Genomic DNA, 21,861 nt, shown 5'->3' on the forward strand with positions numbered 1-21,861 from the left:
CTGTACTCGCGTACCCGTAAAAGCACACCTACATACGTGGTAGTTCGGTCGATCCGCCTTGATCCGAGACTGTTTCGAAACGAACCCCTCGGTGATCACGTGAGCCACTGCAATTACTCAGTGGTGCTCGAGCATGCCTGTCACACTCGGATCGGCTAATATTACATGTTCCTACCAACTTATTGTGATCGCCTCAATGAAATGAAGTTTTGGTGGAATTCTCGAGTGTGAAGACGAAGACTCATGCGAAGCCCTCTCGACCACGGCAAGGACCCGTGAAAGTCAAGGTCAGATACCACCGGCGATTAGAAATAAGAGTCTACTGCTTTGGATTGCATACCGTCTTTCCCGATTTCAGACGATTTCACTCTTGGCTCGGTATGCGTCAAAGGGGAACGCTGAAGAGGACATGTTAGAATTGAGACTGAGGCTGCAATGAAATTCTCTTGGCACCAACTTCCACTCACGTACGCGCTCTTCGTTCTCTTTCTGTTCGATGCCGGTCCTGAATATTACGGATGAAATAAGGCTGCTTGCATGGAGCATGCTTGTGCCTTTTCACGTGATTCTTCACGACTGTGCAAGCGTCGAGTGCGATTCTGAAACGTATCTGGGGAAGCTTTAGCCAAGGACTGTTTGCGGAGGCGCGAGTTGTTTTGGTTCGTGCTTCCCTTGAGACAAACTCTATTTAGCGACTCCGTGCCAAGGGATGAAGCGAACCGGCCGGCGATCAAAACTTGCCAGGCCAGTGTGGTGCCCGGTGGAATCCAGAAAGCTTAATGATATGGACGAATTCCTTAATTGGCCAACATACGCCCGCTGCAGGGCGCTTCGAGGGTGCCCCAGTTGCTCGCAAAGTTGAGCATGAAGGGACAAGAGCAAGCGTCCACCTCTATGATCAGAGGTCCGGATTTTTGAGTTTGTCAGATGGTCCTTCCGTTCTTACTATTGAGCGAGAAATTGTATAGTACAGGGTGCAGGCTTGCATTTTGGTCTCACCATGAGCAGAATTTGCGGACGGTGTCAACTGCCCAAGCTTCACGGGAAGTACCTCCGGAGCATCTTATGCTCCTTGCTGCGTTCAAAGCTATGACCAAACCCCAGTGAAGATCCAATCCCATGAAGAGGACGTCATCAACGTCAAGTGTCGTACTCGGCCCACTTCGGATCTCGTTCGCTGACCCGGACGAACCTGCCTGGGGTTCACTTTTCCCCCTGCATGTTCCTGAGATGTAGAGGAAATCTTATGCACTATTGAGGACTGAAGTCTTGTTTGGCCAGCAACTAACCAATACATACCATTAGGCCCTGCTGGCCTGATCAACATGGCCATGCTGTTTTGTTCTGAGGAAACTCTGATTCTGCATGCAGGCTGCTCGGTCTAGACCTCCACCACTGTTATATCCGTTGAGTTCGTCCGTCTGTTAAAGACACTGCAGGTCGCCGAGCAGATGATATAAACCCTGGCCAAATTTTCACGGCTTTCGACCACATAGAAGTTACAATCTTTTCAGGACGATCGAAGACTTTAAAAGTCCAGCTCAATGTCCGTCAACTCATTCTTGGAAACCAACTCATAGAGCTGTCAGTCTACATCGGACATGTGTTGCTCGACACAGCAACAATATCACACTATTCTTTAATACACCACCAGACTCCATCAGAATGTCACAACACGGCACGCTCGAAAGCCATCACACTCTTTTATCATTTACAGACTGCCTTGCAGTAGCCACCACAGCTCCATCTTCTTCTCGGTTATCCTCAACATCTTTAGCATCGACTTCCTCGGCACCGATATCCTCACAAACAACATCAATGATACATGTATCGATATCGCCATCCACAACTCTATCAACATCAATCAAATCAACTACACCATCTACCAACAACAAACAAGTAGACGCCGGGATGACCTCAGTCAGTCCTACATTCTCTCAAGCAGGTGTAAGCTCTTGAAGCGTCCCTATAACAGCTCTTTGATGTCCTAATAGTACCTAGGTTTTTGAGTCCTCATCTACGGTTCCAACTGAATTGTCTTGGCAGACGCACCGAGAACATGTTATAATTTTGGTCTTGATGTCTGTAATTCTGCTGTTGCTCTGCTTTGCCACCAGCTTCTACCTCTTTCGGCGATCTCGGCGGATGTGTAGAAAGCGAGAACAGCAGTTGGAGGAAGGCAAGGTGGAAGTCAGAGAAGCTAGAGCTATGTGGCCGATTGACGACAATCTGAAAGATGGCTCCTACTCTACCAGAAGTTTCCAGTCGCTCAGCCCTTCCATGCCGCAACCTCCTTCACGGGCCGCACTTGTTGGAGCGCACCCTCTCTATCATCCTTCCATTCAGCGCTCACGAACTCTGCCAAGTATCCGTCCGGTGCAATACCCCCTCTCTCGACCTGCCGTGTCATATCCTCATATCATCAACGGCCAAGTAAACCACCTCGAATCTCCACGAGTACCATTCTCTGAACTCTCATACACGAGGTCGGAATCAAGGCCCATGACTGCCCAGAATACGATGCAAACCAGGCGGCCACAGACACCAGAGCCCCTGTATTCTATCACACCAATCCGAAGAAGTGAGTCTCTAGACCCTTTTACTCGTCGTCAGATCAGATCATTCTGGTCGATCTCTCCAACGGTTAGCATTGCGCCCACTTCACCTAGCGTCTGCTCACCACGATCACCTACTATCAATCAATCACAAACATCTCTAAGGCCACCTCCAACACCTCACGATTCTCCTGTACAGCACTCACCAAACCAAACCCCATCACCACAAGCCCCGCCGCAAGAACCAGGCAAGTGTCCCCTCTTCGCTCTTGATCGAGACGACTCGCCAACTCTCGAGCCAAGCACATTGCCCAAGTTTCATCTGAACATGGGCACCACATCAACGGCAGTTGAATTCCCACCCATGCCATACTCTCCACCTCTAAGATTTCCACATCAACCCCCACGATCTCCTACGCCCCCTCTTCCGAGATCGCCGAAATCACCTCGATCTCCGAAATCTCCAGTTCCGAAGTGTGAATCCCCAGAATGTTCACTTGAGACCCTGGCGAAGTATGACCAAGCGCCATTTGATCAAATTGAACGATGGCTGGAGGGATCAGCAGGTACAGTGTCGGCCTTTGGCCCTCTGCTTGCTGAAGATCCCTCTCCATCAAGGACAGGGACTTCGCCATTGACGCAAGCACTTGATGAAGAGTCGTCACAAAAAGAGAACGAAGAGAAAGGAACCACCTCAAAGCGCATATCGCCCATTCGAGCTATGCGCACCATAGCTTCTAGAAAAGGAAGTAGAGATGAGATTGGTGCTGCACTTTGACACACCTGATAGTAGTTGTTTTGTTGAGATTGGTTTTAGGCGATATTAATGTGTGGTGGAGGACGAACAATCAGCTGTTGGCTACAGTTGGCCTTTTCAGAGGCGTGGTATTATAATGCTATTGTGTAGACAGTGTCGCGAAGTCATCTGATCGTGGTAGAATGCAGTCTATTTCTCGCAAGCAGGCGTCGAGTTTCAAACGGTGACATATGCTTTCGCAATGGACGAAGAGCTCGCTCAAGGTCCAGGCTCTTGGCCTAGGACCTATCGAACTTTCGGACCAACCCACATGAGAGAAAGGCTTGAATCTATCTCAAAAGCTGCGAGGAATGATCTACTGGTCGAATGCTAGAGGCCAGAGTCTGGAAGATAAAATTGTTCGCCAGAAATAGGTGCAGTATCAATTGCGTGTTTTCGTTCATCAGGAATACCCCCGAGTAGAAGTTCATGTTGTATCGAAAGCGGCAATTCTATGCAATAGATTGCAAAGATGGGGTGACGGCGGCCCGCTCCATTTATCCCCACCTTTACAGTTTCGCCCCATCGTTCCCAAGAACTTCTTGAGCAAACCCAAGTGGACGGTTCCCAATTACGAGATCTCAAACTTCTCGAGCGTGATTCAATGGCTTCCCATTGCGAGTTCTCAGAGTTCTAGAGCGTGATTAGAATTCTACGTGATTGGTCGTGCTTCTTCGCTCTGGATATCATATCGTGGATCACTTCTCTATCTAGCCGGGGATGGTCGCGAATAACTTCCAGACAGAGTATCGACCGTCCCAGAGCTTTCGAGGCTCCGGAGCAATCCGCGAGTCTGGTATCCATACACGTTTATCTCCTGCTAACACATCTAGACTTCTGATGCGCTGCGGCGTTATCTCTGTTATCATCGGAAAACTCCAGTTGCACGTGGCGAGCACCTAGTACGAGCAGGCATTGACGGGCAACAATAGTGGGCTTAGCCGATCTGTGCGAACTCTGATAAGAGAGATAGATATATACACACATCCTGGACACTGATCTGACCCAATCTAGATTCTTGTTCTCGTCGCCAATTGTGAGAACTCGTTCAAGATGTCGAAGGAATTCGAAGCTGGAGGCTCGACATCGTCGGGAAAGGACGTCTCCATCGAGAAAAATGTGCCAATTGAGACGACGGAACAGACCGATGTTCAGAATGGCATTATTCTTGAAGATGGGTTGCGGAGAGGTCTGTTGGGTCGACATGTTACGTTGATCTCATTGGCAAGTGTCATCGGTGCGAGTTGTTTCTATGGATTTGGTTATGCGCTTTATCTCTCTGGTCCGCTGGGAGCATTGATTGGCTTCGGAATTATTGGTAGGTAAATTAAAAGCAGATTAGGAAGGGAAAGATTGACGGAATATAGGCTTCATGGTTTGGGCATTGATGCAGAGTATTGGTGAAGTCACAACGGCTTTCCCAATTGCGGGCGGCTTTATCGAGGTCAGTACGTCCAGACGAGAATCCATGACAAGATCCTGACTGCGATATAGCAAGCAAATCGATTTGTCGACCCCGCATTCTCCTTCTCAATGGCTTGGATGTACTACTTTATGTGGAGTGTCTTCCTGGGAAGTGGTAAGAAAAACAGCCACTGCCTGGCCAAAAAACAGCTTCTGATATCCGACAGAATGGAATGGCGCAATTCTCATCCTTCAATACTGGGTCCCCGACGAGAAGATGCCTATGTGGGCGTGGGTTCTCATCTTCTGGGGCTTCTTCTCAGTGCTATCAACGCTTGGCATAGTGGTCTATGGTGAGCTGGAATACTATCTTGGGTGGTTCAAGATTATCTCGCTTGCTGTCTGCTTCTTCATCTCCTTCTTGGTTAATGTTGGAGCTTTTGGAAATGGATATATCGGGTTCCGTTATTGGACGCCGCCGGAAGGTAAATGATGTTTTATTCTTTGGTAAGAGAGTTGCTAAATGTTAACCAGGTCCTGTTGTGAATGGTATCAACGGATTCGGTCAAGTCTTCGTTCTCGCTTCAGCATACTACGTTGGAACGGAGATTATTTCCCTCGCGGCAGGAGAGACGAAAGATCCAAGGAAATCTATTCCAAGAGTCAGCAGCGCTCCATTCAAGAAACGCACTCAAAGCTAACCTCTGGAGGGTGTCAACACCGTCGTTTACCGCATCCTTTTCGTCTACATGGGTATCATCTTCTTCCAAGGAATCATCTGTTCATCCGATTCTCCTCTCCTGCTCAACGCAACCTCCAAAACCGCTTCGTCACCTTTCACCATCGCCTTCCAGAATGCAGGCTGGAAATCTTCAGCTGATTTTGTAAATGTGCTGATCATCATCGCTTTCATCTCTGCTGGGAATGGCTGTATCTATGTACAGTCTCGAGCTCTGTACTCCTTGGCACTGACAGGGCGTGCGCCAAAGTTCTTCGCCATCACTTCGAAGAAAGGAGGTCAGTATCCATGCTTCGAGACCTAGAAAAAATGCTGATAAAAATTAGTTCCATACGTCTCCATCCTCACGTCATGCACGTGGGGCCTCCTCGCACTCATGAATCTCAAAGTCACAGCAGGCCAAGTCTTCGCTTACATGACCTCCGTCGGTGGCTCAGCAGCCTATATCGCCTGGGCAGGAATCGTCTTCACTCACCTCCGCGTTCGAAAAGGGATGGACAAACAAGGCATCTCTCAATCGAGCTATCCTTTCAAAGCCTGGGGGACAATTTGGATTTACAGATTTAATTTGTTCTTGAATATCTTCATCTTGCTTATTCAAGGTTTCACGGCTTTTGAGAATCCGTTTAATTGGAGGAATTTTATCGCAAGTTATATCACCATTCCAGCTACAATATTGTTGTTTGTCGGGTATAAATGGTATCATAACACGCATTGGTAAGTGTTCTCGGAAGTAAATAAGTGAGGATGGTGCTAATTTGTATTAGGGTGAGGACTAGTGAGATGGATTTCTCGGATCGATTGGTGAAGCTAGAGGACAAGGAAGAAGAGAAAACTGTGTCGTTTGCTACGAAAATAATCTCGAAGTTCCGGCGCTGAAGGTTGTCGTTCATGTTTGGAGAGGATCGCCAAGTGATGTAGATGGCTTTGTAAGATCTTATCTTGAACTTTCACACAGGAAAATATATACACAAGTCTCTTGAATGTGTACAAAGAATATGCCGTCCCAATATAAGTACCTCATCTCCTTCCCCCTTTTCCAAAACCTTTTCCACTTTCATGGCCAATATGATTTTCGACATGGATGTACCTACATTGCGGAATCATCTCCCAACTTCTGATCGCTACTTCCGTCTTCTCCGACTGAGCAATCCACATTTCAAGAAATTATTCGCGTGCTTGTAACGCCAGAGTTCAAGTATGCAAACACTTGCAATAATCATGGATAATCCTGCGAATATTTGAGGGTATAAATACTCGTTCGTCGACCCCTCTCTCCGAAGTTTGAGAGCTATAATTTCAGCAACTGAAGCTTGATTAGTAAATTGTGATTATTTCGAGATCGATCTCCCTTGAGCTTACATAGAATAGGCAAGAATATCGTTATCCACATCAGCGATAGCAAAGACGGGACTTGGCTCAACCCCGCCACTTCAACAGCAATAGGAGCGACAGTCTGCAAACATTTTAGTAGAGCCCATCCATACCCAGCGATAAGCAAGACTCACCATCCAAAACACACCTACAACAGCACCGCTGATAATAGCAAAGAATATCGTAACGCCATAAACCTTCGCCGGAATCCAAATCGCAAAACAGGTCACCCCACAAAAGAAAGTCATGAACCCCGCAACCTCGATCCTGCCCAACCTATCACTCGTCAACCCAATCATAGGCCTCCCAATAGCGACTCCCAGATTCAGGTACGCGGAAATCGCAGCAGCTTGATTCTTATTTAACCCAATACTCTCCGAGAAATTCGGCAACGAGTAAAGAAGAGTGATATAACCCAACATGGACAAAAATCCCCAACCCAACATCAACAAAACATCATATCTCAACAAAAGCTTAGTATCGAATCCCAACTGCGGCGGTTTCACAGCCGCATTCCGGTTCCGTATCAGAGCCACGGCAAGCAGATTCATGACCCCGCACACAATAGCAGTAATCCTAAACGACCAAGCTAAAGAGATAGAATCAATCATGGCCTGAATCCCGAACGAGAATAGCAGTCCCCCGACTCCTGAGCCCGCAGACGAGATCCCGATCGCGAGGGAGCGTTTCTTGCTGAACCATTGCGAGAGGATGGGTGTACTGGGCACGAAAATGAAGCCTAGGCCGAGACCGATCAGAAGGCCTTGGGAGAGGTATAGATGCCAGATCTTTGAGGCGTAGGAAGCGGTCACGAAGCCGAGGGTTTGGAGGAAGATCCCGAAGAGCATGGGGGGTTGGGTGGAGAGTTTTCGGGAGAGGACTGTTACGGCGGGAGCGATGAGGAGGGAGATGGCGAATTGGAGACCGCCGATGAAGGCATAGTCGAGGGAGGTGGCGGTTGGAAAGAGGTTGGAGGAGAGGTAGTGAGCGAGGTAGATTGAGTAGGACTTTGTTTTGTTAGATTTTGTGTTGGGGATTTGGGGAGAGTTCTTACGGCTGTTTGGCCCCATGTGAATGTGTTGATTGTGAATGCCACGCCTACTTGTACCCAGCCATAACCTCCATCTGGTGGTGGATCGATGTCGAACAGTGGCTGTGGTGTTATGGGAGGTTCTTCATTGACGGACACTGTTTGTAGTTCTGTCTGGGCGTCTCTCATTATGAAGTGCGGGGTAGAATGTATATCCTCAACTCAACCATCTATAATGTATGATCTCGAATAATGACTGAAACAAGGAAAAGAAAGGAGAGTCTGAAAATGACGAGCCATATAGTACTTCAGATGTATCAAATGCTTTTGAACAATTCTCACCGTTCTTTAAAAATCTCCATTGCGAAAATCATCTAAAGTGGGGTACGGTATTCCGGCTCATTAGCTCTGACCTTCCCACCTTTGACTTCGGAAGATGATGATCTCCAGTTTGGATTATGCAGGCACTTACTAGTCATTCTGACTATGACTACCATTCATTGCTTAGACTTGAAGTTCCTGATGGGCGATGTCGGTGGATGTGGGGTCGACGAACTCCGTATCCGTACGTTACCGTGCTTGGCGCAGACATTGGAGACTGAAATAGCACTCGTCATTATCCAAGAGCAGATCAAAGATTCCGGATCCCTTGTGAGATGCATCTCCATTGAGAATCTATGCTATAATTACAAAGTATACTTTTCGGTGGCTGCTCCCAACCGACCATCGTCAAGCGGCATCATACACCAAATCAGCACCTCCTATTAACATTCCGACAACACCATATCTTACACAGCTGGCTCCACTTTCTTGGGCTTCTTCACACTCTTCCATCCCATGCCCCAACTAAAAACAAAATAGGCAACTCCACACGCAGCTGCAAGATAGAACGCATAATTTACAGCCTGACTGTACGCCTGAATCACTCCCGGTACTGCTGAAGCCGGGACAACGGATCGATAACCAGTAGCTCCAGCATTGACAACAACCTTTGGGTCGACTTCTGGTGCGTATTTTGCGAGGGATTTGTTAAGACCATTGGTGAATATTGTAGAAGCGACGGCCAGCCAGACCGAGCCTCCGAATTGTTGAGCGAAGATGAGAAGTGCCATGCCGATAGAATTTTCTGCTGCGCTTAGAGCGCCACTGATTGCAACGAGACCCTGTGAGAGATATTAGTATTTTCCGTTGAGAAGGGTGAGGAGACGTACCATTTGCATACCAGATCCTCGACCAATGCCTGCGATGATTTGGTAGCCAATCCACTTTCCTGTGCTGGTGGTCGGAGTCCATGTTGATATCAAGCCGCAACCAATCGCGTTGAGAGCGGCACCACCGATTGCGAAGGGTAGATAATAGCCAATGCGACCAACTGCTTCTTGTTAGCATCTGCCATCATGGAGATAAAGCCTAGCATACCTAGAATGCCTGATCCAACAGCACAAATCAACGTTGTAACGATACCAACTACAACATCAACACCGCTCATCGTTGGGCTTCTCCCTCTGACGGCCTGGAAGTATATCGCCATATAGTACGAAGTAATCAGCATCGTAGCACCAAGGAAGAACGCAACGACGACAGACGTCCACACGATCCTGTTTTTGAACATGGCCAATGGTATCATGGCTCCCTCTCCCTTCCTATGCTCCCAGTACAAGAATAATGCAAAGTTCCCTGCCGCACCACAGAACAGTCCAATGATCTTCGCGCTATCCCATGGGTAGGTTGAACCGCCCCATTCGAGAGCCAGAAGGCACATGATAATGCTAGGTGCGAAGAGGAGGAAGCCACCGATGTCGAAGACGTGGAAGATGGAGCGGAAGGTTGCTGTAAGGGGTACCTTTCCGGCTAGTCGAGTAGGGACTTGAATCAAGAGGAGGATACCTGCGACTACGGCGCCGATGGGGAGATTGATGAAGAAGCCTGCGAAATTTTAGCAATGGCTCTGAAGGGTTCGGTGGAGGAACGTACACCATCTCCAGGTAGTGTACTGTGTCAATACGCCTCCAAGCAAAGGTCCAAGCAGGATGCCGAGTTGTGCAACTGCAGATATCAGCAAGAGTTTATTATTTTAAGGTAGAATACTCACAGCCCAGGAGGAAACCCATCAGAGCTACAATCATACGAAGTCAGCATTGCGAACACTTTTCCTGTGTGGTACATACTAGGTCTTCTTTCAGGCGGAGAGCAAGCAGCTAGAATTGTCAAGCCTCCATTCATCAGTCCCGACCCACCCATACCAGCAACAGCTCTTCCTACAATGAGCATCTTCGACGATTGAGCGACACCGCATATCAGAGAACCAAGCTCAAAGATACCTAAGAAGACGAGAAATGTCCACTGATCACAAGGGTTAGGAGCTTCCTATCAGAGCAAGTGGCTGGATTTACCTTGGAGCTAAATTGACGGTAGAATTTGCCGGTCAGTGGCTGCAAAGATGAACTGGACGATTGTCAGTATACTCAAGAGAGGTGAGAGAGATTGAATACTTTGAAAGTAGATATGCACTTCCGTACCAGCCAACGTCATCCAAAGAATGGAAATCGCTGGTGATTCGAGGGATGGCCTGCACCGATATCAATATTGTCCAAGATTTCCGCTGCAGGAGACTGACCGTTACAACAATAGAGGTATCTAGCAACATGGTGAATGAAGCAAGAGCCACGACTCCGATCACAATTGCCAACTTTAAGCCTTTGATGTACTCAGGATCCGCATCCTCGTTGTCGGGAGCACTAGAAGTTTTTGGCTCTGCAGCAATGGTGGATTGAAGGCCATCTTTTGATTCGAGGCGCGGCTCTGCATCTTGTAGAGCCTCGATTGAAGTCTGATCTTCCGGATCGATCTCTTTGCTGTGCTTTTCTAGTTCTTGAGTGGTGATACTCATTTTCGCAAAGGGAGAGCTTATGCGCGGGCAGGAAGTTGCGATTGCGATGTTGAATTGAAGGACAGGAACACAAAACGAGCGGTGGGACCTGTAGCTAAATACATTTCTAAGAGGGAAGAAAGTAAAGAATTATATTGTTTAAGTCGGGTGTTGACATTCGTAAATGACCCGGCTCTACATTTTGAGGTGTGTTGTGATAGGTCGGAACGGAGACGGGACCGGGATTTCGGACGGCCATTTGAGCAATGCAGGAGGCGGCGATTATCGAAGCGCCGCTTCAACATTTTTCTTACAAATTCATATAGTCTCGCGTTATCTCGTCGAGAAGTACAAAGAATCGTTGCCTAGAGGAAGATCCGATATGTTGCATGTTGCCAAGTGAATGTGCAGCCGTTGTCGTGATCTGCGACTAGCTTCCAGCCTCCATTATCAAAGATTGATGCATCCAACCATTCTCCGAGTGTCGTTTGAGAACTTGGCTTTGCCGACACTTTGAGTATGGGTATTTAGGCGCAGGATTGTCTTAAGTTGTCCATACTTTTGGGTGACTCGAGTCCGTCCGTCAGACTGATTGTTGATCTTGCCCATTCAAGATTACGCCAAATCTGGATGGTCGAACATCGTCAGCAATGAAACACCAATGTTTTACAGAGATATCCCTGCATCTTCAAAAGGCATGGGAGCAGTTGCAAGAGTTCTAAAAGACGTTAGTGAGTAGACTTTTTGGCAATTCCCATCAAGCATTTAAAAAATGTGGTGGAAGCTGGGAGATTGGACTAGGATACTCACGATCATCCTCAAGGCCTACCACAAATGCATTCCTCAAATCTTGCAGCTTCTATCTCAAAGAGTAGAGATACAGCGCAGGAGGTGCTCCACTTCTGGACTATAGTGCGCTGTGCTAGGGACTTGAACTGATTCTCTTGGTCGTCAACTGGATCTTGGTTGGACTCTTCGTGCCGGGTCTTGTCCATCTTCCTTCTGCTTCCAAAACCTTTCTCAATGCATAGCCATATTGTTCCTCCATCATTGCAATCCTTGGTCCATGGTTGTTTTTTCTGTGCAAGTGCATTCTTTCCTGACAGAGGTGTAAAGTTCCCTCTGTCAATCTGTCAATCTGCACCTGGAAGCAGCTCACGTGGATTCGTTCCGAGGCTCCCGGTGGTTTGATCTTATTGGGTGGAGGAGGTGGGTCTTGCGACATCGTATTCCTTAGTAATTAGTGCCTTGGAATCTAATCATTTCCATCGCATTTTCAAGCTCATCCTTTGTTCTCACTCATTCACATGAATTGAATCTCCAATCTCACAATCCTCGCCAAGCCGGATATTGGTGGCGTTTTGCTTCACGATCACTGGCTGCAACCCGTGTGAAGATCAGGAATTGCCCGTGTATTTACAAGACGACGCGATTGGCCAGCTTTGGAAGCATGCGACGAGAGACATATGCCGACCTCATGACTTTTAAGATCATGAACACTCTTTTCACCAATCTATAAACAACTATCTCTGTTTTACCCCGTTGTCAGAAGAGAATGATGGCGAGGATATATTGCAGGGCAGAACTTCGACCGACAGGAATCAAGTGCGACTTATCTCCGAACCCCTCGCTTGAGCTCAAAGACTGAGTTACCGAGCTGCGTCACTATCCTGCACGATGGCTGGGACAGAGGAGCAGAGAAATTGTTCTTTTCCAGAAGATTCCGAGAGTGGATTTTGGGCTACCGATGTCGTAGGTCCAGAGACAGAAATCACGATGGGAAGAGGGAGAGTTGATTCTTCAACTTCGACTACCGCCTTCTTCTCTCACAGAAAGCGCACTTTATCTCGTCCTGATGTGATTGAGCTGGTTGAAGAGCCAACTCCCACTCGTGTTTTGAGTCCGAGGGACCTTGCTGGGACGAATGCGAAAGAGTTTGTCAATCACAACGGATCATCTTGGGACGAGAAAGGCAAAACAGGCACAGAAGGTGACTCGTATGCTGTTGAAAGTGAGAGCGTAACACTGACTACAACTTTTACCCTAGTTGACTATAGTTCGTGGGGACGGTGGCATGAACACGCAGTTATCCAGAAAGCCAACTCCTGGTTCAAAGAATATATCTTACACGGCGTCTTTCGTCAACGACCATTACCTCACAGCAAAGACGGACGACATATCGAGCTCAATGTTTCCAGAACAACGCCTTTGATAGATGAGCGAAGAGGTCATCCATATATCGATAATCACATCCGAAGTAGTCGATATACCATCTGGAGTTTCTTTCCTGCTCAACTCTGGTTCCAATTCACAAAGATCGCCAATTTTTACTTCCTCATCACTGGTATCATCCAACTAATACCTGGGCTGAGTACGACCGGAAGCTTCACCACTATCGTCCCTTTACTGGTATTCCTTAGTTTTAGTATCTTTCGGGAGGGATGGGATGATTTTCGTCGATATCGACTCGACAGGATTGAAAATCGAAGGCTAGCACGAGTTCTCCACGGCTTTCGAGTAGGAGACGGGGCTAAATCTGGAGGACAAGACTCTCTAAGATCCATTATCGAAAGGCATTGGGCCAAATTCAACAGTGCAAATCGAGGACAAGGCACAGGAACTGCGGGTGTTCCAGCTGAACCATATGGGAAAGAGTTTTCGACGACAACGACTACCGTAAACTCAGAAGATCCCGAAGCTAGCCATTGGACCAAGGTCAAGTGGATCGATCTTAGAGTTGGAGACATTATCGAAACTCAGAGAGACGAACAAGTCCCTGCCGATATCGTGCTTCTCTCAGCTGAAGGCCGCGACGGATTAGCATACATCGAAACCATGGCTCTTGACGGAGAAACAAATTTGAAAACCAGACAGCCTCCTAGCATGTTGAGCAAAGGATGCAAGACCATGATCGAAATATCAACTTGCCATGCCGAATTTGTTCTGGAGGATCCAAATCTCGATCTGTACGAATTCAACGGCAAAGTGTCTCTCGATGGTAAGACCGTACCGCTGACTCTTGCGAACGTCGTCTATCGGGGTAGCACCCTCCGAAATACGACTCGAATGATCGGCATGGTTATAAATACCGGCGAAGAGTGTAAGATCCGCATGAACTCCAATAAGAATCCTCAAGCAAAAGCGCCAGTAATTCAGTCCACGACAAATCACGTTGTCATCTACCTCTCTGCATTTGTTATCTTGCTTTCGATAGGTTGTTCAGCAGGCTACCTGATTTGGACTAAGGTCTATGAGAACAAAGCATGGTACTTGGCCCACTCGCACATCAGATTTGCAGACATTTTCATTGCGTTCGCGATCATGTATAACAACCTGATTCCGTTGGCTTTGTATGTCAGCTTGGAAATCGTCAAGCTCTGTCAATTCTTGCTTCTGCAAGATATTGAGATGTATGACGAAGTTTCAAATACGCCGATGGTCTCAAATACTCAAACTATATATGAGAATCTGGGACAAATTAGCTATATTTTCTCTGATAAGACTGGGACATTGACAGAGAATGTAATGCGATTTCGCAAGATGAGTGTTGCTGGGACCATTTGGACGCACAATTCGGACGATAGGGCAGATCTGCACCACATGGACTCGAAGACCAAGGAAGAGAAAGCTTTATTTCGGGTCCAACAGAATGCGGCACTGGGCAGGAGCTCAGTGATTCCTTCCTTGGTCGACGAAGACGAGATTCTCACATCACACCAAAGCAGAGATCACTCATCATCTCTTGTGATGAGAAATTCAATGCCTGATAGAAGTTCCAATACTGAGCAGCCTACATCTGCGTTACAACACCATATTCTTACTGAACCAGGACCCAGCTCGGATGCAATCAAGATGTTTCTGTTATCTGTAGCGTTATGCCATACTTGCTTCCCAGAACTCCAGGAAGATGGGAAGATTACCTATCAAGCAGCATCACCGGATGAATATGCTCTCGTCGAGGCAGCACACGAAATGGGATACAGCCTCTTATCACGCGATTCACATCTCATCACCCTGGAAATATCGTCAGTTGAGACAGAAGGCATGTCCCAAGAGACTTACGAAGTGCTCGATGTCATTGAGTTCAGCACTCACAGGAAACGCATGTCAATTGTCGTCAGGTTTCCTGATGGTCGAATATGTCTGTTCTGTAAAGGGGCAGATTCTATCATGCAACCGAGGTTCGCAACTCAGGCTCCTCTAGAATCAAAGGAGCTTGGTCAGGACGAAGTACATGACAAAGTTGCATCAGAAGTCTTCGATCTCTGTCACCAGCATATCAACTCTTTCGCCTCTGAAGGACTTCGCACCCTCGTCTACGGCCACCGCTTCATCCCAGAATCCGAATACGCGGAATGGTCATCGATCTACCAAGCAGCAACAACCTCTCTCACCAATCGCCAAGCAATGATCGAAGCGGCAGGCGAGCTCATTGAGAAAGACCTTGTTCTCGGAGGAGCAACAGCCATCGAAGATAAGCTCCAAAAGGGCGTCCCGGAAACGATCGAGAAGCTACGAAAAGCCAACATCAAAATCTGGATGCTCACAGGAGATAAACGGGAAACAGCCATCAACATAGCCCATTCAGCACACATCTGTAGACCAGACTCCAAATTCATCATCCTCGATCACCACAAACCCGATCCTATCGACGCGCAAATTTCTTCAGCAGCATCAGAACTCACCGCTGCCACAACATCCCGCTCCGTAATCGTCATCGACGGCCAAACTCTCGTCTCAATAGACCAAAACAAACAACTATCAACAACCTTCTACACCCTCCTCCTCACCGCCACCTCCGTAATCGTCTGCCGCGCCTCCCCCTCCCAAAAAGCCTCTATGGTCCGCTCCATCCGGCACCTGCAACCGACACACCTCACCCTCGCCATCGGCGACGGCGGCAACGACATCGCCATGATAACCGAAGCCCACGTCGGGATCGGCATCTCGGGAAAAGAAGGACTGCAAGCTGCCCGCGTAGCCGACTACTCGATCGCCCAATTCCGGTTCCTGCAACGCCTTCTGCTGGTGCACGGGCACTGGAATTACATCCGCACGGCAAAATTCATCTTGTATACGTTCTGGAAGGAAATGCTGTTCTACTGCGTGCAGTTGCTGTATCAGCGCTGGAACGGATACACGGGCACCAGTCTGTTTGAGAGCGATAGTTTGACGGTGTGGAATACGTTGTTTTCGAGTCTGTGTGTCATTATACCGGGGATCTTCGAGAAGGATCTTAGTGCCGAGACGCTGCTGGAGGTCCCGGAACTGTACAGGGTGGGGCAGGAGGGGAGGGAGTTTAATATGCGCAGTTATGGGGCCTGGATGGGAGTGGCGGCTGTGGAGGCGGTGGTTGTGTATTTTTTGGTGTATGGGTTGTATGGGAGGGTTATGATGAAGGGGGATGAGGGTTTGTTTGCTTTTGGGGATTTGCTGTTTTCGGTTTGTGTGGTGTTTATTAATGCGAAGCTGTTGTAAGTTGAATTCCCTTCGTTGTTTTGGATCACTGACTGACCGGCTAGGTTTTTGGTTTATCACCACTTGACCTGGATCCCGCTCGCCTCGCTCCTTGCCACCATTACAGGATGGTGGGCGTGGAATTTCTTCCTCTCCGGAATATATGCTCGCGCTCCTGGTCCTTATTACGTTCGTGATGCGTTCACGTATCATTTTGGTGAAGATCTGTTGTGGTGGGCTGTGTTGCTTATCGTTGTCATGGTGGTGATGGTCATTGAGATCATAATCGAGGTTGTGAGGAAAAGATGGTGGCCGACGGAGGTGGATCTGTGGCAGGAGAGGGAGGCTGAGAAAGCGAGGACGAAGACAAGAACGAGTGATGACCATGGGAACTGAGATATGAGGAACTGAGATATGGATATATGGCTAGACGAGAGGATGGCTTAGCTGTTTTTCGATTCGATACCCGGTTGCGGCCTTTTGATAGATCACTTGATACCCATACATTCAGAAGAGAAACAATTAGAGAAATAATCTATGCAGTTTGAAATTTGCAAGCTTCACACCTACGTTCATATTAAGTGCTTCAAAAACCTTCGAGTTTGAGCTTTCAAAAGTGACCTCAGTCATCTGATTATGAATTAAAGCTGTCTATACCAGATATATCCTCTCATCTACACGTCCCCTACCTCAAGGTAAGCTCACAAACAACTTCTCCAACGCAGGATAATTAGGAGTCCCCATCCCCGTCACCGGATCCCAACCCGGCTGAGCCTGGAATCCCGGCTGTCCACACCCTGGATTAGATCCCTCAGTAATATCATTAAAGACCTCCGGATGCGCATAGAACGTCGGATTCAAGAACCCAATCGGGCCCTTCCCAGCCGCGATTCTCGCCTCATTCAACAACGTCACGATACTGCCCCAAATAGGCGTCGAGGCACTGGTTCCTCCGACACCGTAAGTGGTCCCGAGATAGACGGTCGGGATGTTGAGACCGATGGCTGAGACGTCCGGGTAGGCGCGGCTGTTGCCGCTGTTGTTGTAGATGTGGGACGGGTAGTGGGGGTTGTATTTGGTGAGGTAGTTGGTTACGGCTGCGGATTGGTAGGAGGGCAGGGCGAAGACGTTGGAGAAGCCACCGCCAGAGTAGTAGTCGTTCTTTGGGTCGTCGGGGTCGGGGTCTGCCACGGCTTCTTCGCCGTTGGAGACGGTTGCGTTGACGCCGCCTTTGATAGTTGTGGCGCCGACTAAGGAATGTTAATTGCTTGCCAGATTGATGAAGGAGGGAAACTTACCAGCTGTGATCCAAGGGCAGTTAGTTGGGAATGAAGGAGAGAAGCGGGTGCCGTTGATGTCAACATATGGTCCCACGTCAGGGGAAGTGAGACAGCTGTTCTCGTAACCAGCATTGTATCGGTTGGCAACACCAGAATCACCGGAAGCGAACAGGACACTAACTCCTTGAAGACCCAACTTCATCCATTCGTGGCATTGTCGAGTTTGGTAGGAAACAGGGAGAGCTGCTTCGATTTGGTTGTAGGAAAACGAGAAAACGTTGCTCTTGGGAGCACCACCGCATTGCAATGGTCCGGTGTATCCGCCCTCATTGGGATCTGGGTATGCTGGATCGACGTATGGTTGATCACCTCCGAGGTAAGTGCAGTAGGAAGCATCTAGGGCGTCCAAGAAGATGTTGAAAGTACCAACACTGTCAATGTTGACACCATCTCCAACTTGGTACAGTCTCAGCTTTTGAGGATAGATGATAGAGTACGATGTCTGGAAATCTAGAGCCGATTCCACTCCAGCTCCAGTACTATTGTCGTACGTGAAGTTGGCGGTCTGACCTCCATCAATGGAGATGAAGTCAGGGGTTGTGTCAGCGGGAATTGGCTGAGTGGTCCAGTTCTTGAAGAATAGTGGCAAATCGGGCAAGTAGAGGAAATCCGCCCATTCGCCGATACCCATCTCGTTACCAGCTGCACTGGTGTTCCCTTGGCCGAAATGGTAGAGAGCACGTAAGCAGTCGATGGTCACGAGGTTACCGCAGTTTTCAGTTCCTGTCAGGCCGTACTGAGGAGTCCTTTGGGCGCCAATCTTGGGGAGCAAGTTGGGAATGGGGCGCATTCCTTCGAGCTGAATTGTTGGCATCTTTTGTGGTTGTTAGTAGTTTTCCTTGACAGAATGTACTTCATCTTACAGCAAAGTCAACGTGCTCGCGCACGCTCTGGGGAAGATGGTACTCATCGCAAGCAATGCGATAGCCTCCAGAGATGTCGTGTTCGTAGTAGTGATATTCAGTATTCAGCAGACGCTCTGTCTCGGCCACTGTCGCATTGAATTGGATCCAGTTGCGGCCTGTTTCGGTTAGATATTATTCTCCACTTGCAAGCCCCCCAGAGTGGGATAGAAATTCCAGCAAAAAACATCGTCATGAAGGCAAAATAATGTGATCTGAAATGCGTAACCACAACTCAGTGGGATAAACTTTTTGCTAGAGACGCACAAACCTCCACACACCGCCGCATGTTCACACGACGACGTTGAGAAGAGATATACGCCGAATTTGAACTCCGGGGCAAGTTCAGAAAAGGTCGTCCCGAAGCACAGACTAAAATCATAGCCGGCTCACTGCCGGCTTACCCCTCTGCGCCCATTGGCAGGTTCGAGTTGAACGGACGAGAAAAGCGTAAATATCAACGTACCAGTGGAATAAGAGTGTCGAGAACCATGAATGCCAGACTTTTCGAGCCATTCTGCTACTCCTTCTTGCGTCTTCTTCGCTGGTGCAAAAACATTGGCAACCTTCTCCGCTGACCAATGCTTACCTAGAACGATATAAGTATACAATGACACAATATGGTTCTACCAAGAGGTCGTACCAAAATTAGGCGATGTGGGGTCCGAGACATCAAGGATATACTCCTCGGCCTTGTGCAGATTGCTCTGTACGAGACCAATTCTGACGGGGAGGACCTCATCAGGATGTGCGCGAGATCTTTTCGACCATTGATGGGGAGCTCCATCACGTTTCTCATGAAGCTCAAAACGACTGTCCGCGGTCGGTGCAGCAAAGCAGACCGCGAAGCTCGCAGCTGCAGCGAGGAGGATTGAAGAACGCATGGTGTTCAGGCTCAATTCCCAAAAGATCGATGCAGTGGAACGAAAGCAATCGGAAACCTTGCTTGGCAGCTTCATCTTTATATATATAGCCGTCATGCGGCTCCCGATGCTCTCTCAATAATACCTCATCCGGCCCGCTTACTTTGTCTTTACTGCTCTAGTTCGGCTGTGTACATGAGCGACCTTCCTCTATAGGAAGGTGCAGGAAGATGTGACGCTGATTGATCATTGTGGGCGCTGGTACGAGCGGAAATGAGGTCCATCGGGGCCAATTGTGTCCTGGCATTGGGTCGATCGGGAAGACGTTTGTGCCTGCGCCGCAGCTGTCCGGTGAGGGGTTGGAGTAAGCTCTAAGCTTCCTGCCGGAAGGTGTATCCGCAGTCCAGGTTGCGACTTCGTGTTGAAGCAGGTTTTCAATAAAGATAAGATGATGAATCCTTGTTCAACCAATGGATGTTCCCAATCTCCAAAACCGCGGGAATTGGGATATATCTTCATGCGGTCACTATGCGACCCAAGCCAAGATGCGGTGTGGTGTTGTGGCTGAGGCTTCTCCAACTTTAATTGCCCCTGGGCGCAACGCTAAAAAGCTTGTTATTCAGCCCTCTAACGCTAAGCGAAAACCGTTGCACGTGATGATATAAAGCTGGGATGTATGTGGTTGAAGTTAGCAGCTATTTGGTGATTCGATCTCGTTTTGCTTAGCTCGTAGCTTTGAGAAACTTCAAATTTTCAAAAATTCACGAGAAACACTGAACAGGAAAATGGTATTGCACGTGATACATTCTCTGCGTTGTCCAGACCCAGGTCCTAGCTTCTCCTCAGGTTGGTGCTTTCAGTGCTTCTTACAGTTCTGCCTCAAATTAATCTATCCAGAGACCTTTCGCAACAACGCCTTTGTCCCTTGACTTGATTAAGCTAACAATACATGCCCGTGCAAAGCTGCTCTTGCCAGGAAATGTGCTCACAGCGCTTTTCACAGCCAAGTGAACAATTGTCAATGTTGCTGTGTCAAGCTTCTCTTTGTGAGATAGGAGATACGGGATATAGTGACAGATGTTCAAAGCAGCACGACGTGCTGCAAATGAGAAGTTCTCCCTCCATTCAGGTAATGTTGAAAGCGATGCCAGGATTTGAAGGTCGTAGACTAATGCGGTGTGATATAATATTGGAATAATGGACATGAGTCCTCGATTGGAACATCTTTGATTTCGTTCATTCCAACCTCTCTTAAACGCCCAAAGTTCGTCTAAGAGTCGTCGAGCTTTTTGTACGAGAATATCTCGTTGAGGTGAAAAGGATCCGAGCTGAGCGCAAAATGTTTGTTGGACGTGATCATGCTCAGCTTGAAAGACTGTAATATCTGCTAGGGCATTGAAAAGAAAGCTCTCGTCCTGGTCCCATTCTGTGTTTTCGTTCCAAGGAATCTGCCTCCACTCTGCCGTGGCCAGAATTGAAGGCCTTCTCATGTTGAGCGATGAGAACAAAAGTAGTCTCCGGATCCCACCACAGATTGGGATGTATTCCTTACAAGACCACATTCGAGAGCCTCGAAGTTCAAGCAGCTTTTCCAAGCCCAAAATATGCTTGATGTAGTACTTTGGACCTGTTGGGACGAAGAATTCCAATAGAACTAAAGTGACGACGGAGATGAGGACATCGTCCCGCAGATGGCACAGGGGACTTGATAGAACTTCGTTGAGTTGCTTCAATGTCTTCCCGTATAGAGCGTAGCCGCGATCTTGGATATGTAGCACATGTTGATGAGTGCCGAAGAAAATGATGGCGAGGCTGAGAATGGCACGGTGGAGAATGAACTGATCGGACGTGCTGTCACTCGCAGCTTCGATATCACTGAGGTGAAGCTCTTGAAGAGCTAAATCAACTGGTCCACCACGAAGTAGGACTCGGCTGGTGTAGGAGATGTAGACCTGAATATCGAAGCCTCTCAGATCTGGTGACGATGGGATGACGGCTGCCCTGTCGTGTCTCGCAGAGATATGCGCTCGCTTAAACTTCGAGACTGCACCCTGATTGACAAATCTAACTTCCTTTGCCCCGCTACATTCAAGACCACATCTTTCGCATCGCTTGCATATCGGTCTTGTTTCGTCTCGAATTATATCAGCCAAGCGCGGGATGATTCTGGCGGGGTAAATCATACCACACTTCACTCGTCGTCGACGACAAGTTGAGCAGCCTCTGGATCTTCCTCCTGTGTTGACCATTCTTTTGCATTGTCTTTGGCGGCATATCTTGGAGTCAGGAGAGATTTGGTCTGGAAAGGATGAGATGTCGGACTTTTCTATCTCCCGAGATCACGAAAAGGAGGTCTCGCTTCTGATAGGCGCTAATCCCCTTCCGGGCCATTGTGCGAGTATGCTTGTCTGAACTTGGCACCTACATTGATTTCGTGCCAATGCTTGACGGAAACAACAGATAGAACCACAGCCGTCTCGAGGTATAAAGTTAAAGATATGAGAACAGAACAAACCTTTCCAGACCTGCCTC

The 21,861-nt window shown here is 48.2% G+C and overlaps 7 protein-coding genes across 7 annotated transcripts; 3 read left to right on the forward strand and 4 right to left on the reverse strand.

Annotated features, from left to right (window-relative positions):
- Window positions 1–2,079: 2,079 nt before the first annotated feature.
- LY89DRAFT_673579 (uncharacterized protein) lies at window positions 2,080–3,333 on the forward strand (the record flags this gene model as incomplete). Its single annotated transcript, XM_018213369.1, has 1 exon — window positions 2,080–3,333. One exon carries the CDS (start codon window positions 2,080–2,082, stop codon window positions 3,331–3,333), a length of 1,254 nt encoding a protein of 417 aa, XP_018066984.1.
- A 577-nt stretch (window positions 3,334–3,910) lies between these two features.
- LY89DRAFT_653126 (AAT family amino acid transporter, variant) lies at window positions 3,911–6,483 on the forward strand. Its single transcript, XM_018212234.1, has 8 exons — window positions 3,911–4,669; window positions 4,719–4,795; window positions 4,846–4,930; window positions 4,983–5,240; window positions 5,290–5,417; window positions 5,466–5,772; window positions 5,821–6,211; window positions 6,262–6,483. Exons 1-8 carry the CDS (start codon window positions 4,405–4,407, stop codon window positions 6,371–6,373), a joined length of 1,623 nt encoding a protein of 540 aa, XP_018066985.1. The 5' UTR covers window positions 3,911–4,404; the 3' UTR covers window positions 6,374–6,483.
- Window positions 6,484–6,785: 302 nt separating this feature from the next.
- On the reverse strand, window positions 6,786–8,098 carry LY89DRAFT_653129 (MFS general substrate transporter; the record flags this gene model as incomplete). The annotated part of the gene is made up of 3 exons (XM_018212235.1): window positions 7,923–8,098; window positions 7,003–7,875; window positions 6,786–6,950 (listed from the first exon to the last, which is right to left on the reverse strand). Exons 1-3 carry the CDS (start codon window positions 8,085–8,087, stop codon window positions 6,786–6,788), a joined length of 1,203 nt encoding a protein of 400 aa, XP_018066986.1. The 5' UTR covers window positions 8,088–8,098.
- A 588-nt stretch (window positions 8,099–8,686) lies between these two features.
- LY89DRAFT_592685 (MFS multidrug transporter) lies at window positions 8,687–10,788 on the reverse strand (the record flags this gene model as incomplete). Its single annotated transcript, XM_018209711.1, has 9 exons — window positions 8,687–9,061; window positions 9,110–9,273; window positions 9,318–9,824; window positions 9,873–9,944; window positions 9,991–10,014; window positions 10,067–10,241; window positions 10,292–10,343; window positions 10,391–10,467; window positions 10,516–10,788. 9 exons carry the CDS (start codon window positions 10,786–10,788, stop codon window positions 8,687–8,689), a joined length of 1,719 nt encoding a protein of 572 aa, XP_018066987.1.
- A 1,275-nt stretch (window positions 10,789–12,063) lies between these two features.
- Window positions 12,064–16,782, forward strand: LY89DRAFT_688269 (phospholipid-translocating P-type ATPase). Its single transcript, XM_018215672.1, has 3 exons — window positions 12,064–12,757; window positions 12,815–16,241; window positions 16,290–16,782. Exons 1-3 carry the CDS (start codon window positions 12,445–12,447, stop codon window positions 16,618–16,620), a joined length of 4,071 nt encoding a protein of 1,356 aa, XP_018066988.1. The 5' UTR covers window positions 12,064–12,444; the 3' UTR covers window positions 16,621–16,782.
- Window positions 16,783–16,824: 42 nt separating this feature from the next.
- On the reverse strand, window positions 16,825–19,386 carry LY89DRAFT_688270 (uncharacterized protein). Its single transcript, XM_018215673.1, has 5 exons — window positions 19,110–19,386; window positions 18,933–19,055; window positions 18,428–18,585; window positions 17,523–18,378; window positions 16,825–17,474 (listed from the first exon to the last, which is right to left on the reverse strand). The coding sequence occupies exons 1-5, from the start codon at window positions 19,348–19,350 to the stop codon at window positions 16,915–16,917; spliced, it is 1,938 nt and encodes a 645-aa protein (XP_018066989.1). The 5' UTR covers window positions 19,351–19,386; the 3' UTR covers window positions 16,825–16,914.
- A 739-nt stretch (window positions 19,387–20,125) lies between these two features.
- Window positions 20,126–21,626, reverse strand: LY89DRAFT_785948 (uncharacterized protein). Its single transcript, XM_018222938.1, has one exon. The coding sequence runs from the start codon at window positions 21,576–21,578 to the stop codon at window positions 20,214–20,216; it is 1,365 nt and encodes a 454-aa protein (XP_018066990.1). The 5' UTR covers window positions 21,579–21,626; the 3' UTR covers window positions 20,126–20,213.
- Between the last annotated feature and the right edge of the window lie 235 nt (window positions 21,627–21,861).

This window comes from Mollisia scopiformis (assembly GCF_001500285.1).
Source record: "Mollisia scopiformis unplaced genomic scaffold LY89scaffold_21, whole genome shotgun sequence".
NCBI lineage: Eukaryota > Fungi > Ascomycota > Leotiomycetes > Helotiales > Mollisiaceae > Mollisia > Mollisia scopiformis.

Bases quoted from the DNA above. Each gene is read 5' to 3' on its own strand.
- LY89DRAFT_688270 (XM_018215673.1), bottom strand. From the start codon at position 19,350: ATGCGTTCTTCAATCCTCCTCGCTGCAGCTGCGAGCTTCGCGGTCTGC. The intron at 18,379-18,427 runs GTAAGATGAAGT...CAACCACAAAAG, and splicing joins GCGAGCACGTTGACTTTGCT to ATGCCAACAATTCAGCTCGA. The intron at 17,475-17,522 runs GTAAGTTTCCCT...AACATTCCTTAG, and splicing joins CTGCCCTTGGATCACAGCTG to TCGGCGCCACAACTATCAAA.
- LY89DRAFT_653126 (XM_018212234.1), top strand. From the start codon at position 4,405: ATGTCGAAGGAATTCGAAGCTGGAGGCTCGACATCGTCGGGAAAGGAC. The intron at 4,931-4,982 runs GTAAGAAAAACA...GATATCCGACAG, and splicing joins GAGTGTCTTCCTGGGAAGTG to AATGGAATGGCGCAATTCTC. The intron at 5,773-5,820 runs GTCAGTATCCAT...GATAAAAATTAG, and splicing joins CATCACTTCGAAGAAAGGAG to TTCCATACGTCTCCATCCTC.
- LY89DRAFT_785948 (XM_018222938.1), bottom strand. From the start codon at position 21,578: ATGGTCAACACAGGAGGAAGATCCAGAGGCTGCTCAACTTGTCGTCGA.
- LY89DRAFT_688269 (XM_018215672.1), top strand. From the start codon at position 12,445: ATGGCTGGGACAGAGGAGCAGAGAAATTGTTCTTTTCCAGAAGATTCC. The intron at 12,758-12,814 runs GTGACTCGTATG...CTTTTACCCTAG, and splicing joins AGGCAAAACAGGCACAGAAG to TTGACTATAGTTCGTGGGGA. The intron at 16,242-16,289 runs GTAAGTTGAATT...CTGACCGGCTAG, and splicing joins TTTATTAATGCGAAGCTGTT to GTTTTTGGTTTATCACCACT.